Below are 17,922 nucleotides of genomic sequence, written 5' to 3' on the forward strand. Positions count from 1 at the left end.
GGAACGAATGGTTTCATCTCAGTGAGTTTAGCTGTATTAAGAGACATTTATCTGATTTATGCTGCAACCCTGAGACCATTTATCTGTGGGTACATCCCACTGAACTCAATGGGACTCTTTTCTGAATAGACAGGTCTACGTTTAGTGCTGTCAACCCTACTATTAACTTAATATCGGTTGGTAGAGCATGAGACTCTTAATCTCAGGGTCGTGGGTTCGATTCAATTTAAATTAATTTATTCAGTTGACTCTGTGTAATTTTCCAAGTTGTTTTGGTTTTTTTACATCAGCTTTGGCTTCTGTTAAGTAATAAACGAGGAACTCCCTTTACTCACATGGAGTTATGGCTGCTGTGTGCACAGCTGTTCCAGTATTGTTCTTAATGTTGTATGCTGTCATCCTCCTTTGGGATTCAGAGTGGAAGAAAGACTATCCTCCTTGTTTGTTGCTGTTAAAGTGTTCTACAATAGCAATGCAAAGGAAACGCCAAAACAGGGTGGTTTACTTGTGGTTTTCTGGATGGTGTTGAACTCCAAAACCCATCAGCCTCAGCCGGCAGGGCCAGTGGTCGGGGAGAATGGGAGTTTATCTATTTATGCCATCATTCTTATATCCTGCTCTTCCTTCCTTAGGAAACACAGGGCAAATTACAATAAAGGCAATTAAATATTTTTGAAACAGTAATAAAAAAGAAGCCTTTAACATAAAAATCATTAGAAACAGCAGTAGAGTCTACAGAATCGGCATTTACATTCAAAATGCCTGGATGAAGTTTTTAAATGCACCTAAACATGTTTACTGTGAGGGTCAGCTATATCTTACAGGGGAGGAAGTTCCGTAAATGGGACAGCGCCGCTGAGAAGGATCTGTCCTATGGCACCAACCAGCAATCAACTCCTGATTATTATTATTATTATTATTATTATTATTATTATTATTATTTAGTAAATTTCTGTGATACCCTTCATCTGAAGATCATAGAGCAGTTTACAATATTAAAACACAAAAATACATGCCATAACAACGAACATAAACATGATAACAAACACCCCACAGTTTAAAAGGACATTGATTGTTTAAATAGCCGAGGGCCTGGAAGAAGAGGAATGTTTTTGCCTGGCACCTAAAGACATGCAATGAAGGCACCAGGCAAGGCTTCCTGGGGAGAGCATTCCACAAGTGGGGAGCCAGCAAAGAAAAGGCGCATTCCCATATTGCCACCCTCCAGGGCTCTCATGGAGGAGACAACTATCAGGGCTGATGGTATTGGAAACACTCCTTCAAGTACTAGGATTCTAATTTGTTCAGAGCTTTATACACAACTTACCAGGGCCTTGAATTGGATCTGGTAGTTCACTGGCAACCAGTCCAAAGTTTTAAAGATCTGCATGATAAGAAGATCCCCCATTGCTGCCCAGTGTGACAGTGGTGTGTGGTGCTACCTGCAGCTTCTGGGGTGCCTTCAAGTGGGGATGTCAGAAAATTCCAACAGAAACTGGTGTGTCAATTGCCATCGTTCTCTTATCTATCCCATGTTTGGAAAGGAAAGCAACCCAGCTAATAAGATAAATATCCACTGTTGTTTTCAGGCCACAAATGGTACATAACACTATGTAATTGATTATTCCCTCCCCCCCCCCACACACATTTGTATTGTGTTTCCTTTGCATTCTTTATCTTCAGTCCATGGTGAATGACAGCTAATTGACCCCTACATGTTTCCACCACTTCGAGAAGGAAGCATGCAAGCATCCATAGAAGGCTCATCCTCCTCTCTTAGCAAAGTCAGGAATAGAATGCACAGATCCTTCTTTAGTCACTACATCACAGGCCTCCCTTGTCCTTCACACAAAATAAACTGTGCTTGTGCCATTGGCAAGAGCTATTTTAAATAGTTCCTTTCCCTCAATATGCTTTTTTGTTTGAGGCTTTCTTATACTCTGTTATTTAAGACAGGATATAGTTCTCTTGCTACTATTTAAAGTGTAAAACTAAACATAGTCAGAGGTGGGTGCCAGGTCTCAGCATGGCATTAGTATAACATGCTTGGCATGTTTTTCTCGTCTTGAGGACACTGCAGAACATGGCCTTCTTCTCTTCTACGTCTCCTATAGAAGGCCTAAGTCCAATTACTGCTCTCAGAGGCTGATGGACCCAATGCGTTTCCTAATAACTCTGGAGGATTTCCCATCTATGATGGGCACTCCTGTTGAAGCCCTGGACGAATTCTAAAACATCCAAATGATTTGGGCCATTGACACAAGCGCCTCTAAGTGCCCTTTCCTGCTTCCTGGAGCCCACTTGGCTCCCTGGTATATTCCAGAACTTAAGGCAAGAAAACAAGTTAGGAGGTGGTTTGAATGTGAGTGGAGGAAAACTCTGTGCGAATGCAATCAAATACTGGTGAGGGCTCGTCATCGAGCCCACCTTGTGGCATACTTTGCTGCCTCCATTGCATCCTCATTGTGCCATCTGGCAGAACTTTTTTAGGTTGTGTGGGGCCTCTTACAGTCTGACCCGAAGGAGGTGACAGAACTGATGGTAGCTTGCTGCAACTTGTTTGCAAAGCATTTTGAGGATAAAATCGCTTGCATCCACAGGATCTTGACTGTTACAGCAGATGAATCTGAAGGAGAGTCCAGAGCACTTTCTAGTCTTGCTGTTTTGGATGAGTTTCAGTTGGTAAGGCTTGCCTGAGGATGCGGACAAGGTGCTTCAATCAGTCAAGGTGACCACTTGCTCTGGACCCTTGCCTCTCGTGGCTGATCAAAACTAGCAGGGAGGGGGCAGCTGGCTGGGCCAAGGAAGTGATCAGTGCCTCCTTGCAAGAGGAGTGGTCCCTGCCTGCTTGAAGGAGGCAGCTGCCAAACCACTCTTAAGAAACCCTCTCTAGCTAACTACTGACCAGTTGGCAGTCTCCCCTTCTTGGACAAGATTATTGAGCGGGTAGACATGGATCAGATTCAGGTGCTCTCGGAGGAAACAGATTTTCTAGATCAATTTCAAATGTGGTGTAGGTCTGGTTTTGGTGCAGAAACTGCTTTGGTCACCCTGCATGATGATCATTGTTGGGAGAGAGATGGGAAAATGTGTCCCTGTTAATTATCCTCAGCCTCTCGGCAGCTTTCGATACCATTGACCATGGTATCCTTCTGGAGTGGCTGTCCGAATTGAGTGTGAGTGGCCCCAATTTGTGGTGAGTCTAGTCCTATTTGGACATTTCTAGACAGTGATGCTTGGGGAGTGCTCTTCGGCCCTGTGGAGCCTTCAATTTGGGGTTCCTTGGGGTTCAATTTTATCCCCTGTGCTGTTTACATCTACATGAAATTGCTGAGTGGGGTTATCTGGAAATTTGGAATGTTTTAGTCAGCAATATGCTGATTACACCCAGCTATATTCAGTGCTATTTTTCTAGGGAAAGAGGTGCCAAAACTCAACATGAACACTTTTCTTATTCTGTTATATGGCAATGGTGCCCACCTGAGAGGTGCTGGAACTGAGTTCCAGTGAGTTCCATCTGAAAATAAAGCCCTGGCTCTACTTTTCCTTTACATCTGCAGGTGTGGCAGTAGATGTGCTGAACTATTGTCTTGTCTTGGTAATGGACTAGATGAGAGCCAACAGACTGAAGCTCAATTCAGATAAGACTGAGGGACTATCGGTGGGTGGTGCCGTAGAGCAGATGGATGGGATGTTGCCTGCTCTGGATGGGGTTACACTTGTAGTTTGGGGGTACTTCTGAATCCATTGCTGTCACTTGAGGCTCAGGTGGCCTTGGTAGCATGGAGTGCCTTCCGTCAGCTTCAGGTGGTGGCCCAGCTGTGCCCCCATCTGGGCTGGGAAAGCCTAGCTTCTGTCATCTATGCTGTGGTAATCTCTAGATTAGATTACTGCAATGCATTATACATAGGGTTGCCTCTGAAGATGGTTAGGAAATTTTAGCTGGTGCAGAATTTGGCAGCCAGGTTGCTCACTGAGGTAAGATGGTTTGATCCTGACCCAGCTGCACTGGTTGCCAATTAGTTTCTAGTCCCAATTCAAAGTACTAGTTTTGACCTATAACGTTTTAAACAGCTCAGGACTGCAGTACCTTAAGGACCACATCTCCCCATAGGAACCGACCTGGACCCTATGATCTGAGGCACTTCTTCTTCCACAATAGATCTGGAGGGTGGCAACACAAGAAAGGGCCTTTTCTGTGATGGCTCCCCATGTGCAATGTTCTCCCCAGGGAGGCTCGCCTGGCACCTTCATTATATTTCTTTAAGCGTCAGGTGAAAATGTTTCTCTATAATCAGGCCTTTGGCTAATTAACACTCTATTGCCTTTTTGATGTGTTTGTGGGAGTGGGGTTATTGGCTTGCTTTTGTTTTATTTTGTATTTTGTGTTCTCATTTTGTATTTGTATGTTGTGAACTGCCCTGGAAACTTCGGATGAAGGGTAGTATACAAATTTAATAAAGATTAATAATAATTACTGCAGCTGCCGCTTCTGCTACTCTCCTGGTTTGGCAGCTGGGGGAGCCAGTTTTCATCAAAAGTAGATCATTTCTGCATCCCTCACACAATGTGCAAATAAGTCCTGATGGCAATAAAGGACACTAGTCCTGTATTTGTACTTACTGATGGATACTTGTGCTGATTTATGGCTATACCTATGCTAGTTTTGACCAAACTCAGGCTGAAACAAATTGCCCATTCTCAGAGTCTTATGGTCTCATGATAGACAAGTCATTGATGCCCAAAGAAAATACAGCAGCTGTCCTTGGAGAAAATCCTCCTATTAGCTACGCATATCATTTTTGCTGGAGGAAAGCCCTGAGGGAAAGGATAGTTGTTACTTTGTGCAAGTCTATTTGTCCTTGAACATGTAGCACATAATAATATTGTTTTACAGGGCGCAGTTAGATGAGATGGCAAGAGATTTGTGATTGGATCTCCAACTGCAGGTGGGCCTGATTCATATTAGGAGTTACATAGCTGGGAGACGAGACTTTAAGCTTTTCTCCTTCAGCCAAGGTGAAACATCTGGATTGGATTATTGCAGTGTGCTCTACATGAGACTCCATTTGAAGAGTCTTCAGAAATTGCAATTGGTCCAGTATGAAGCAGGGAGAATAAAGGTGGGTGCTTGCTTATGGGAGGCCTGCAGGTGGTGATTCCAAGCACAATCCAAAGTGCTGATGATTATCTTTAAAGCCCTAAATGGCTTAGGTTCAGGATACTTATGCAAGCACACGATTAAAGGTGGCCAACCTTTAATATAGCTGATATAAACAAGGCCAGAGATTCTGGCGGTGCACTCGCTGCTTTGCCTGTTGACCTCTGATTTGTTGTCAGATGTGTTCAATCTTTACACAGTTCTGGAGTCAATGGTGACTGCCCCATGGCCCTAGCCACATCCTGGTCAATCTCTTTGGCATGCTGTTCTTCTTCCACTCAACAATTGCTCCTTTGCCCTCCTCTGCCAGGTGCTGCCACAGTTCTTTGCTTCTTGGGTGTTGGGGTTCTTATAGGGCTGTTTTTAGTGCCAAAAGCCCTGTGTGTAGTTGTCTAGCCTTGAAGATAGGTTTCAGAAGGACTGTCTGGGGTTTAACAGTCATGTTTGGTCAACTGTGTCAGTGTTTGCACACATCTGCTTCCTCAGATCCCAACATCCCTTTTTGTCTTGTTTCTATTTGTCTAGCTGAACCCCTTAGCCTTGTTTTCAGCCTCTGATAAGTAACATCAAGAATACACATACATACACACATGCATCCTTAACAACTGCAGAAGATGTGCTCATGGACCTTCTGCTGTCAAATCTAGTTTGGCCCACAGAATGTACTCTGAAATGGTGTAGGATGCTCAGCAAAGGGTATGATTCCATTTGTTCAATAGCTGAAGAATGGTAGCACTAAACAGCATAGAGGTGCCAACTTTGTTCTACTAGAAATAAGTCTCAGGTAGATTATTTTTGGTGTCTCAAAAGGGCAGCAAAGCAGTAATTATTTAATTTATCATAATTGTATTTTTAGTGTCCAATGAGAGGAGCTTGTGGAATTTTCTGCCTTAGATGCCAAAATAACTTGATAGCCCTTGGGTACTATGCTCCTTGATGTGAGGTGGGGGTATGTGCCCACTAAGGCACTGAAGGGTCTTGGACCAACTCAGGTATGGTGAGCCTGCAACCATATGAAATACACACATCCTGGGTAGTGTCATCTACCGTATTTTTCGCCCCATAGGACGCACTTTTTCCCCTCCAAAAATGAAGGGGAAATGTGTGTGCGTCCTATGGGGCGAATGCAGGCTTTCACTGAAGCCTGGAGAGCGAGAGGCATTGGTGCGCACCGACCCCTCTCGCTCTCCAGGCTTCAGGAAGCTATCCGCAAGCCTTGCAAGCCCGGCAGGAGTTCCCGCGGGCTCACAAGGCTTGCAGGCAGCCGCCTGCAGCCCCGGCGAGTGTCCGCAAGCCTTGCGCGCCCGGTGGGAGGTCCCGCCGAGCGCGCAAGGCTTGGGGCAGCAGCCTGTCATCCAAAGCACGGGGAGCCCTCCGGAGGGCTCCCCGTGCTTCGGGCGAGTGTCTGCAAGGCTTGGGGCGGCAGCTGCGGCTGGGGGAAAAATAATTTTTTTTTATTCATTTCCCCCCCCCAAAAAAACGAAGTGCGTCCTATGGGCTGGTGCGCCCTATAGGACGAAAAATACGGTAATACATCAGTCATGCTGTTTCAGGCGCTTGGCTCTGAATATTTGTTCTAGATTAATTTTAAGATAATCCAGAATTCTTGGCAGAGAGAGTGTATCCTCTTGCACAACAGACTGTTCTTTTAATAAGGCTGGTGGGTATAAATAAACAACTTACTGAAACACTGGGAAATAATTGATTTATTGTTCTTGTTCTAACCTTTTGACCTGAAGAGAGAACAGGGTGGTATGGAGAGACAGAATTAAAATTCCCCTCAAAACTACTGCCCATATTCAAACTAAAATGCATGTAACTGTTTTCTCTTATCTACTGCTATATTAAATGAAATAATAAATATCGAAGGCCTTTGCTTATAGCCTTTTAAACTCTGTTTGGGTGGTGGGGTTATTCTTTTTGCTTGTTATTATGGTATGTATTTTTATATCTTTGGATGAAGGGCAGTATAGAAATTTAATGAATAGAACAATAATAATAATAAAATAATTACTGAGGAATTTATAAAAGCAATGTATAGTACAGGAAGTCTTGAAACATATCAGAATCACCATTCACTAGTTGGAACGTGGAATTGTCATATTTTAAAAGAAACAAAAATGCAGCTTTTGCAAAATACAAGGAGGAGAAGGAAGGAGATTTTAAACTTATTTTCTTGCTGCCTGTGTTCCAAGATCTGGGGGTCCCTGCCTCTGAGACAAACCTGTCCTCATGTTGAAAGAAAAGGTAGTTCAAAAAGGCTTACTTAAGGAAGAAAACAGGATTTGTCTCCATCAAACATGCCAAGTTTGAATGGCCTCTGCTAGTAGTGTTTGTAATTAGTTACACTATTAATAAATTGCCTAAAAGAAAAACAAGGCAGCCCTTTTTTATCTAAGATGTTGACAGATTATGACAAAGTCCTGGCCTTGTCATCTCTCGCCTGCCTTGACTACTGCTTGTCTCTCATCTTCCCTTGATCCACTTGGCTGGCGGAATTATTCAGCTCTCATCACTTGGACAGTATGACATGGACACTTCTCCTTCCATCTCTACATTGGGTTCCTGTCTTCTTACAGATACTGCATAAGTTGCTTGTCCTTAACTTCATAACCCCCCATAGTTTTGCCTCTCTTATCTATTCAATCTTATATTCCATCACATCCCTTCCTGCAACCTTTGTCCTCCCAGCTTCACCATTTTCAACTATCCAGAGTTCCCTCACACCCTGAAGTGATTATGCCCTTTCTCTCTTCCTGGTTCTTATAAAAGGAACTGCCTTCCAGAATACCACCAAATGACTACCTATCTTTCTGCCTTCAAGCTCTACTTTTAAACTCTACTTTTTACAGGGAGCCTTTGGAACAGTCAATAACCTATTGTAACTAAGCCACAGTATGAGTAATTTAAACAATAGTATGTTTTTACCTGTGCCTCCATTCTCCCCACCTCCACGCCCTGTATTTCCCTTTGTTTATTTTAGATTGTAAATCCCTAGGGTTGGAACCTATCAATCCTGTTCTTTGTAAAGTTTGATGTGCATGGACATCAGGGTGACTCAGTTTGTAGAGCATGAGACTCTTAATATCAGGGTTGTGGGTTCGTGCCCCATGTTGGGCAAAATATTGCTGCATTGCAGAGAGTTGGACTTGATGGCCCTTGTGGTCCCTTCCAACGCTACAATTCTATGATTCTATATATATAATAAATTAGAATAACAATAGTCTGTTTCTGTTTCACGTGGTGCCAAACTATAAAAGGAGCACAGGAAACTTTGATTTTTGTTGGGAACAATGCTAACTCTCTCCATTTTGGTGACAAGAAACCTCTTTCTGTGGTGTCTGGAGTGTGATGGCGCTTCCACACCTGCAGTGCTTTAAATAATGAACATGCAGCTAGGAACAAGGCTGCCTGCTTTGCAGCACTTCTATTCTGAGCCCCACCAGAGACTCAATGACCTACAGTGCTGTTGAGCTATAAATCCTTTTCCTTACTTTTCCATATGATTAAGCTGCTGGTAATGAAGCCATATCAACTGTTGCACCAACTTCAGAGAGTCCTGCAGTAATACCCAGCAATACAACACAGCCATTGACAAGCAGCAACACAACAGAATTGCCATCTGGGAACTTCTCCATCTCAACTACTAAATCAACAGGTAAAAAGGCACTGGTATTGGTTTGATACTTAGGATGATTCTATACTAGGCATTTAGTATGGAATCTCCCTGCATCATTTATTCCCTTTCTTATGGGAATAAATTGCACCATCAAATTATTGTCCTCCTGTGTTTTCCCATTGCTTCTCTCATATTTTCTCGGACCAGAGAAAGTCCAATGTATTGGAGGGTGGGGATGGGATGGGACAGGACAGGACAGTAAAGTGGCCAAGTAGGGCAGCACGGGTGGGGCTCTCTCAACTTCCCAACACTGCACGTCATGGCTGTTTACCAAGAAAAGGAAGGGAAAGGTGTGGTGCAGCATATGGTGGCAGGAGTATGGCTGATTCTCAGCACTGTTCTTCCATCTAAGAGGCATACTTTCCACATTTGCCTTTATGAATCAGCCACTCAGCACACTTTCAGTGCATCTTTTAGTGAGTGTGAAATTTTATGTCCTTGTGTGTTTTTTTATTTTGTTTTTATAATCAATATATTAATTAGTGTGAAAGCACTTTCCTGGCTATATATATTTTTAAAAATAAAAAATAGTGCACTTCTGCTTAAATAAATGAGCCAACTTTATACTGTTATAATACTACTAAAAATGGCTTTTCTAGCCACCTTTATTTTGGCCAATCTGTATGTCTGATCCAGAACAAGCAGTAAACACTTTGGGTTGTGACATTTCATTGGCAGTAATTGGGCATCACTCTTGAAGTGTTTTAGCACTAATTAAGTTAACTGGGTTAAGTTAAGTTAAGTGCTTTAGCACTAATTAAGTTAACTGGGGTGTTGTTGTTTTTAAGGATGTGCCTGGGGAAACCCTCCCAGATGGGCGGGATATAAATATTATTATTATTATTATTATTATTATTATTATTATTATTATTATTAAGGATCAGCCAGGCACTTGGGTGAATTGGTCCCTCCCCACCTACTGTACCCAAGTTGACAACAGGACCAAACTAGATAAAATAAAGGGAGAGCCATGGCATTATATCCCATGTTTTGTTTGGGGGATTGTTTTTGCTTTTAGTTTCAAGCAGCAGGGTGGGGTTGGATTGGCAAAGTTCTCCCAGGGGTTAGGATGGGAAGTGTTTTGATGCTTTCCTCTTGCGCTATTTCCCATATTTATGTCATCCGGAAGTAAATCTGCTGTGCTTCTGGAGACATGACACAATCCTGATGCCATTTATCAAGAAAGATTCCAGTAAATGCAGAGACATGGTTTGGTTTTAGAACTTTTCAGGCATTCCAAGTGTGTCTGTGTGTTCTTTCTTGTAGATCAAATATTTTCAACTGAGGCAACAAATGGTACAAATGTCACCACCCCTGAAACACTCACTGCAAAACCCACTTCAAATACAACAGTGCAAGCATCTACAACACAGGGCAGTTCCAGAAATGAGACAACTCAAAACACAACTTCAACACCACTTCTGACATCTACTTCTACAGAGCTGCCAAAACATACGTTTTCAAATACCGGTACACCTACTGCAACTGAAGCTGGTGACCATAGTGCGATGGTAAGAAGCATGAAGGATTTAGATTGCTGCTTTGGGTGCAATGAAATAGTAGGACAATCTGATTTCTATATTCAAAGCTAATCCCACTAACTAACCAATTCATTGCTTCAGTCCTATTGGAAAGCGTCTGCAAATTGCAACTCTATATTCTGTTTCTCTGTCAACTCCAAGTAAACCCATTGGAATGGGGATGGTTCCACTGGGATGACAGTTTCAAAAAGAGGGGGTTGATGGGATGGTTTGTCCATCTGGAAGACCTCTAGTGGAATGCAAACATTGCCTAATACTAAACCCAAGGATGGGCAGCTTCCAGCTACTTAGGTCATGTTAGCCCACCAGAAGGTACATATTTGGCCCACAAGGCCTTTCCCCCAAAACCATGCCCACCTGCCAGTGGGTAGGGCAGCTGCATTCAATCCTGTGGGGTGCTGCTTCATCAGTGCATTTTCTGTGGGAACACCCTGGCAAAGCAGACCCCTGGAGAGAGCAGGACTGAACTGTCCATCCATCAGCTGGTGAGCAAAGAGTCCAATCCCACTGGGTGCTCCCACCATTCTGCAGATCAACTTCTCCCTCCAAGCTATCAAAGTTGCCCCACAAGGTGGGGGGGGGGGAGATAAGGCTCTGGTCCTCCGGGCAAAAAAGATTCTCTACCCCTGCGCTGAGCATGATTATGTACCCACTCCTCCTGCCACAATGACAGTGCTTCTTCTCTTTCTTTTTGTCAGATTAACATCACTTGCCTCAATATCAAGAACGTTAAGACCACTGAAGTGATATGCTTGGAAATCAATGAGGAATACTCTTGTGTAAGTAACAACCAGACCATAAAGAATTGGCAGGGTGGAAAAAGGCTTTTGGGAAGAGCCTGATGCCTGTTCCAACTTGGAAAAAGGAAAAAGTGGTGCCCATTCTCCATTGTTTTATGTTTTGAATGAATATTTGTGCAGTTTAGTTTTTCATAGGTGATCTGAGTTCCTTCTCTTACCATCACTACTACTACTACCATTCTTATTATTTGTTAGTCACTTTATGAAAAAGCAACTTAACTTTACATCTGTGACTTAACAGAATACAATATAAACGAATTAACTGTGACTTAACAGGATACAATATAAACAGATAAAATCCAGTTAAAGGGTTTTTTGTGTGTGTGTTTTAAGACAATCCAATGTCGTCTTCTTCCCTTTAATTCACCTGGCTTAATCCATCTTCTATCTCCCAGGCCACTGTATTTAGCCTCTCTTTTTTTAAGTACTTACTTCTTATTAAATTTTACTTTACCGTTGGTGCTTCTCATAAACATGAGGGTTTGACAGTGGGAGAAATGTGTTCCCCTGTTACTTAGCAATAATAATAATAATAATAATAATAATAATAATAATAATAATAATAATAATAATTTTATTATTTTTATTTATATTTATTATATTTATTATTTTATTATTTTTATATACTCTGGGTGGCTTCCAACACATATAAAAATATAATTAAACTAGAAGTTGTTGCCAGTGTTTTCTTTTGGTCGGACAGAGGATACTTTCTGCCAAAAAAAATATATCTCAGTTGGGACTGCTGTATGGTGCAAGGTCGAGGCTGGGATGTGCAGAGAAGGGGCTGGGTTACAACATAATCCTATACATGTTTACTTTGAAATACATGCCACTATGCAAAGAATGCAAAGAATTGCAGTCTTGTGAAATCCTATGCATATTTACTCAGTACTAAGTGCCACCATGTTAAATGAGATGTCCTCCAACTAAGCCTGCTTAGGTTGGAAGCTTCATTCACATGTCCAGAGAAGGAGAAATAAATCAAATAATGTTTTGGAGAAGGATTAAGGAGTGCAGAAAAGCAATTGCAGAAAAACAGACAGGTGAACGTTATTCTTAATTAAAATTTATACCCCACATTCTATACTCAAGTGAGCTAACAAATAATAAATTGGGGGGGTCATTTAAATAATAATAATAATAATCTCAACATCTTCTTCTGAAATAAATAGCCCTACATCTAATTCTTATCCATGTGTATTCAGAACTAAATCCCACTGAGTTAAGTGGGATTTATTCCCCATTCCAAAGCAGTGTGTTAGGAATGCTGCCTTAATCAAGTCTTAAAAGGAACAATTTCAATTATATTTGTTAAGGTGCTGGTGAGTCTTACTAGATAAATTATCCCAGAGTATGGTGAACACAACAAAAAGGGGTCTTCTATATTCCCAAGCATTCTGACCCTTCAAGATTAAGGGAAATCTAAGCAAGAGCTTCCCAGCATATTTTAGTGGGCAAGGAGGCTCAGATGGCTTCTAAGATCAAGGAAGACAGAACTAATGCAGAGGTTCCTCGGTGTCCGCTTGAAGCCTGACACCACTTTCACTCTCTGAGTGTGCTTGCAGTAATGAATGAAGAGATGGAACAGCACCCTCCCCTTGCCTTTCAGTCCTTCTCTGCTTCTGCGTCTTCTTCTTCTTTGGCAATCACTCATAGTCCTTCTCTGAATAGTTATGCTGACTGGATCCAGAATAAAAGGGCAAGAAAATGAGGAGTGACTGGCTAGGACAAGGTGGGTGTCCTCAAAGAGGGTGGATCAGTGAAGGCACCTTATCCCAGGGCCCCCAAAACTAGAGTTTGGTGTTGCAGTCAAAGTAAAATAATTGCTTTGGAGTTTTAACAACATCTGTAGGGCCACAGCTTATCCACCCTTCTTTAGAAGAACCAGCTGCTATGGAATAAACTCCTGCTGCTCCGTAGCAATGGAAAGTGGCATTGAGATGGGATTCTTAATCTTACTGTGTTATTGGCTTCTGTCCTGTAAAGCACACACACACACAAACTTGAATTTATGCCTGTTTACATATACTGGAAGCATATCAAGGAGAACTATGCTGAACATCTGTTGAAACAAACTTCTCAGGGACTTTACAGTTTAATACTGGAGCCACCTAGTGGATGAAATATCAGCAGGAAAACGAATAGCGTGCATATGTGTAGATGTAATACGGTACATTTTGTTTCATGATCTGAAAATTCAGGCTAGCTATACTCTAATTCTATTTATCTGTTTGCTGTACCGCTTTGGTGTTCATTGGTGTGTAAATTTTCAGGGCTGATTATCATCATGCAAAACTTTGTCCTAAATATCTGTGTTACCTTTTCAGCCAGTCAGGCAGCATTGCAGCCCTGTAATACTGCCATAATTTATATATTGAAATTAATGGCACTGCCGTTAGATCTGGCTGCTAAGCTTTGATTCTTTGTATTGAAGTTGCACTTTGAGTAAAGATTCCAATTCTGCCCCAAATGATTTATCTCATCTTTTTATATAGTTGTGCACATTCCCTTAACCTTTAAATCACTAGTGATACAGATACCGGTTATGGCTTCTAAGTGCTTTTAATAACATAATTAATAGGTCTGAATGTGCTCAGGCTAATGTTTCAGAACAGAGAGTTCATATAATGATCAAAGTGATGGTTAATTGATAATTAATAATGAAATACATGTCAACGAGGAGCTTTATGATTTGCACAATTAACAAGGTGCAGATGGGTATCAACAAATCATAGAATTGTAGAGTTGGAATGAATCCCAAGGGTCATCTAGTCCAACCCCCTGCAATGCAGGAATCTAACTCGATTATACTGTACATGACAGATGGCCATAGAACCTCTGCTTAGAAACCTCCAGGGAGGGAGAATACACTGTCTCTTGTGGGAGTCTGTTCCACTGTCAAACAGCTCTTACTGCCAGAAAGTTCTTCCTGATGTTTAGTTGGAATTTCTTTTCTTGTAACTTTAACATTAACATCCACCTAACTTTATTGGATTATCCAGCTGGAAATGGAAAAGTTTAAGAGTAAACTTTGTATTCAAAAGTCAGAGACAGGCATATGAAACTATACCATTCATGCAATAGCAACAGCTCTCTGACCTGAGGGATGCCCTGTTAGGGGTGCTCCTAACAAGTACTCAACACAAACATGAATACATGTTCTGAAGCTACTGTGAAGACTAGAGTAGGCCCTGTTAACTATACTATGGCCTGCAGATGTCCACTTCAGAGTAGACTTTCACTGTGGTGGCACCTGAGATTAGGCAGGCACCAACTGCTAGTTGATTTTGTCAGCAACTGGAAACATACCCCCACATCCCTAGGTTATCCCCGATAGTCAATACAGGCTCTTGCCATCTCTGGTTATTGTGGCATAACAATGATTTTAATCAATAACAATGAATATTATGCAGAATCAATGTCATTAGGAAAAGTTCCAGATTTAATGTATTCATAAAAATTGACATTGCTCTCAGCCATTCTTTGAAATTCCCACTCTGAATTTTGTAATGAAATTTTCCAACCAAGTCATTTGTGCAAAAATGCATTTACTAGGGTAAAATGCATGCATTAGTGGTAATAGCATAAGCAAATACATTTTATTATGGGAAACTGTTTCACAAAACTGTGCATATTAGGCAAAGCTACATACAAAAATGTGCATGTAGGGGGGAAATTGTCCTAAAATTCTAATGGATTCATGAGGACTTCTAAAAATATTTTTCACAAAGTGATGTTGTAATGTGGAGAACTGACCTTAAGTATGGAAAAATGGGAATTCAGATAAACCAAAAGTGACAGATTTGCCCATCGCTAGTCTGAGCTGCTATTTCTGAGAAAACTGATAACTGCATCTGAGTTGTGCGTAGATAGAATAGACTGAGGTACTTCTCTGTTTTCCTGTTGCCCTTTCCCAGCAAACTGCTTTATATCTCTGTTCTGTACAGAGGAAACTCTGACATTCTTTCAAGAGTTCTTTCCACAGCAAAGGAAAAACACTACAGAGGAGTGTTTTTCCTCAAACCTATCAAACTAATGTTTATGGGAACAGTTTGACTAGATTTTATTTTAACTTCCATTTTCCCAGGCATAAAGTATTCTGTGACAAATAATGTCCTCCCCCCCAAAAAAGCCATTTGTAGTGATAGTGAAGTTTGCTGCATATATATTTTAACTGGTCTGATACTTGGGCTTGGAACCTGCCTATCTAAAAAGATCCTTTCAAATAGAAATCTAGCAAGTGGGAGACAGCTGGGCTAGAGTCTTTTTTCCTGATGTGCTGGAGTTTTTGTTTAAAGAAGATGTTTGTTTGTTTGCTTGTTTGTTTGCTGTTTTGTTCCTTTGTAACATGGTGAAGCATTAAAAAATGACACACACATACACCAATCCCCTGTAACTTAAAGTAGAAAAATGCTACTCTGTCACTTAATTCAGCTGCATATAGACCAGGCTTGAACTAGTGGCCATCGCTATGCCTTGTGATATTGAGTTGCACAAGTTAATTACATAATTTGCAGTTTCACCAAAATTTAGGTAGGTCACAACTACATTTGTTTTCTTTAATGAAATTTGCAAATACAAAAAACAAACAAACATCAAGTTAAAAACAACAGTGGCAGCGATGATTCTAATAATTTGTATTTTTACTCCTCTTGCTCTTGTCGCAACTACATTTTAAGGAGAAGTTGGAAAGAGAGTGCAAAGCAGAAAGCTGGAGGCATGAAGACAGATCATGGTGGAGAGGGAAGATGGAGATATGTAGTGACGAGAGAGAGAGAGAGAGAGAGAGAGAGAGAGAGAGAGAGAGAGAGAGAGAAATGGGTCTCAAGGTGTAAGTTGGGGTTAAATATGGGTGATGACTACTAAATTATATGTTGGGTGAACCTTTTCCAGTCAGCACCATTGGGGTGACCCTGAGTTCTAGTCCTATAAACGAATATCAGCAGGAGTCTGATTCCAGAGAAAGATCAGGACCACCATGTTGTTGGGGGGGGAGTATTTTGCTGTACTGGGCCCATGCCCAAGCTAGACTTTGACCTTTCAATTTTAAGCAAAGACTATAGCAGGCATCCCCAAACTCGGCCCTCCAGATGTTTTGGGACTACAATTCCCATCATCCCTGACCACTGGTCCTGTTAGCTAGGGGTGGTGGGAGTTGTGGTCCCAAAACATCTGGAGGGCTGAGTTTGGGGATCTGTAGTCTTGTAGCATGACAGTTACAGAGCCAAACATACCATTCTCTCCAACTGCTTTCTGAGAAACAAGCCTGCTCCCAGTTTGGGGGATTTTTTTAGCCAATGAGTTAAGCCATAGCTATGATTGATCTGCACATGCTATAGAACAATTCAGAGCTGAGTGCCTCAGGGCAGATGGAATGAATCAGGAAACATCTTCTCCAGACAATGGAGAAGGAACTTCCTAGTTCATTTTGAAGTCATTTTGAGTTTTTCCTTGAGGTGAGTGTGTGCGTGACTCTAGTTTTTCTTGAAGTTCATACAGAAGAATGGCTGCCTGGGTCATTCTGAAGGAGCTTTCTGGTTCATTTTGAAGCTGCTGTTCATATTCCCTGGTAGAGGAGTGATTGCTACCCTGAAGGGGCAGGATTCATCTAACAAGCCCTGTCAGAGAAAGCCCCATGCAAGGCCTTGTACTCAAGAAATGAAGTCCCCCCCCACCCTGTCTTCCCCCTTCTAAAAGGAAATGCAGTTGAGGGTGGGGGGCTATAACAGCAACAAGTGGATTTGCAGGCAGACATTCATTATATTCTAAAATGGAGATACAGTTGTGGAAAAGATTTAAATGTCGATCAGATTGGATCAGTTGGTCAGATATCTTATTACTTGTATGTGGCCTCCAAATTATTTGGAGGACCCACCACCCTCACCTGCAAAAGAGAATACAAATTTGCATAAATATGCAGAAGAAACAAATCATACAAAACAATGTGTTGATCTCTTGTGAGATGGAAAACCTAATCCACAGCATACTGAGCCCAGAAAATCTTGTGCACCCCTGGGGATTATGATGTCCTATAGAGGACTAGGCACTTTAAACCTTCATAGGACTGGAAAATTCAAGATCAAATTTGTAATGATCACAGCCTGATAAAGTGTGATTTGCCAGGCAGGTTGTTTATTTCAGCTGTATCATTTCTGTTGTTTGAGGGAGGAATCAGTTGACTGTCTGGCTGCCAGTTGGGAATGTGTCGAGGTTCTCTTGGGTAAAGTTTGTGTGATACAGATTACTCCAAGTCAGATGGTCTTGACACAAAAAAACTACATTACTTGTGCAAACAAAGCAATATTATTCATGTGAGTGATAGTGTTTGAACCATGCATCAACAGAAAATACCACTAGGCATTGTGATTGCAGCTGCTACCAATTCTATTCAGCTCAGTGTAAACCGTTGATAGAACAGAATAAAACAGCCAGCGGCAAGAGTGTGCAACTCGAATTAATTTGATAGGCCAAGTTCTAATAAAAATTTCCCATGAATCCAACCTTATCTCAAGAAAATGCTGTAATCTTTTGTTGTGGATTCCAGTTCTCTCTAGAATGGGCAAATATTAACAATCTCATGTTTTGGTTGGAGATTGAAATCTGGATCTTGAATATAACCGGAAAAATGGGCAAAGAGCATTTGCCAAATGACATAATCCCTTCAAAAACAGATGTTTTCCCTGATGTACACTTGGGAGCATTAAGTTTGTTGTTCTCTTAGGAATCATTTGCCCCAAA

The 17,922-nt window shown here is 41.5% G+C and overlaps 2 protein-coding genes across 4 annotated transcripts in view; one reads left to right on the top strand and one right to left on the bottom strand.

Annotated features, from left to right (window-relative positions):
* Positions 1-17,922, bottom strand: part of LOC309372669 (uncharacterized protein) — a gene marked incomplete at its 5' end in the record, with an annotated part of 113,047 nt that overhangs the window by 39,243 nt on the left and 55,882 nt on the right. The window contains one exon of one of the 3 annotated variants that reach the window (XM_081916492.1): positions 336-461. The exons of the other annotated variants lie outside the window; for them this stretch is intronic. Coding sequence (XP_081772618.1) covers positions 336-399 — 64 coding nt within the window. The remainder of the gene's footprint in view (positions 1-335; positions 462-17,922) is intronic. 3 annotated transcript variants of the gene reach the window in all.
* CD34 (CD34 molecule) overlaps positions 1-17,922 on the top strand; it is a 39,920-nt gene that overhangs the window by 9,870 nt on the left and 12,128 nt on the right. The window contains exons 2-4 of the mRNA XM_081916442.1: positions 8,673-8,819; positions 10,107-10,351; positions 11,080-11,160. Of these exons, the coding sequence (XP_081772568.1) occupies positions 8,673-8,819; positions 10,107-10,351; positions 11,080-11,160 (473 nt within the window). The remainder of the gene's footprint in view (positions 1-8,672; positions 8,820-10,106; positions 10,352-11,079; positions 11,161-17,922) is intronic.

The sequence above is a fragment of the Podarcis melisellensis genome (genome assembly GCF_964234715.1).
Source record: "Podarcis melisellensis genome assembly, chromosome: 6".
Taxonomy (NCBI): Eukaryota; Metazoa; Chordata; class Lepidosauria; order Squamata; family Lacertidae; genus Podarcis; species Podarcis melisellensis.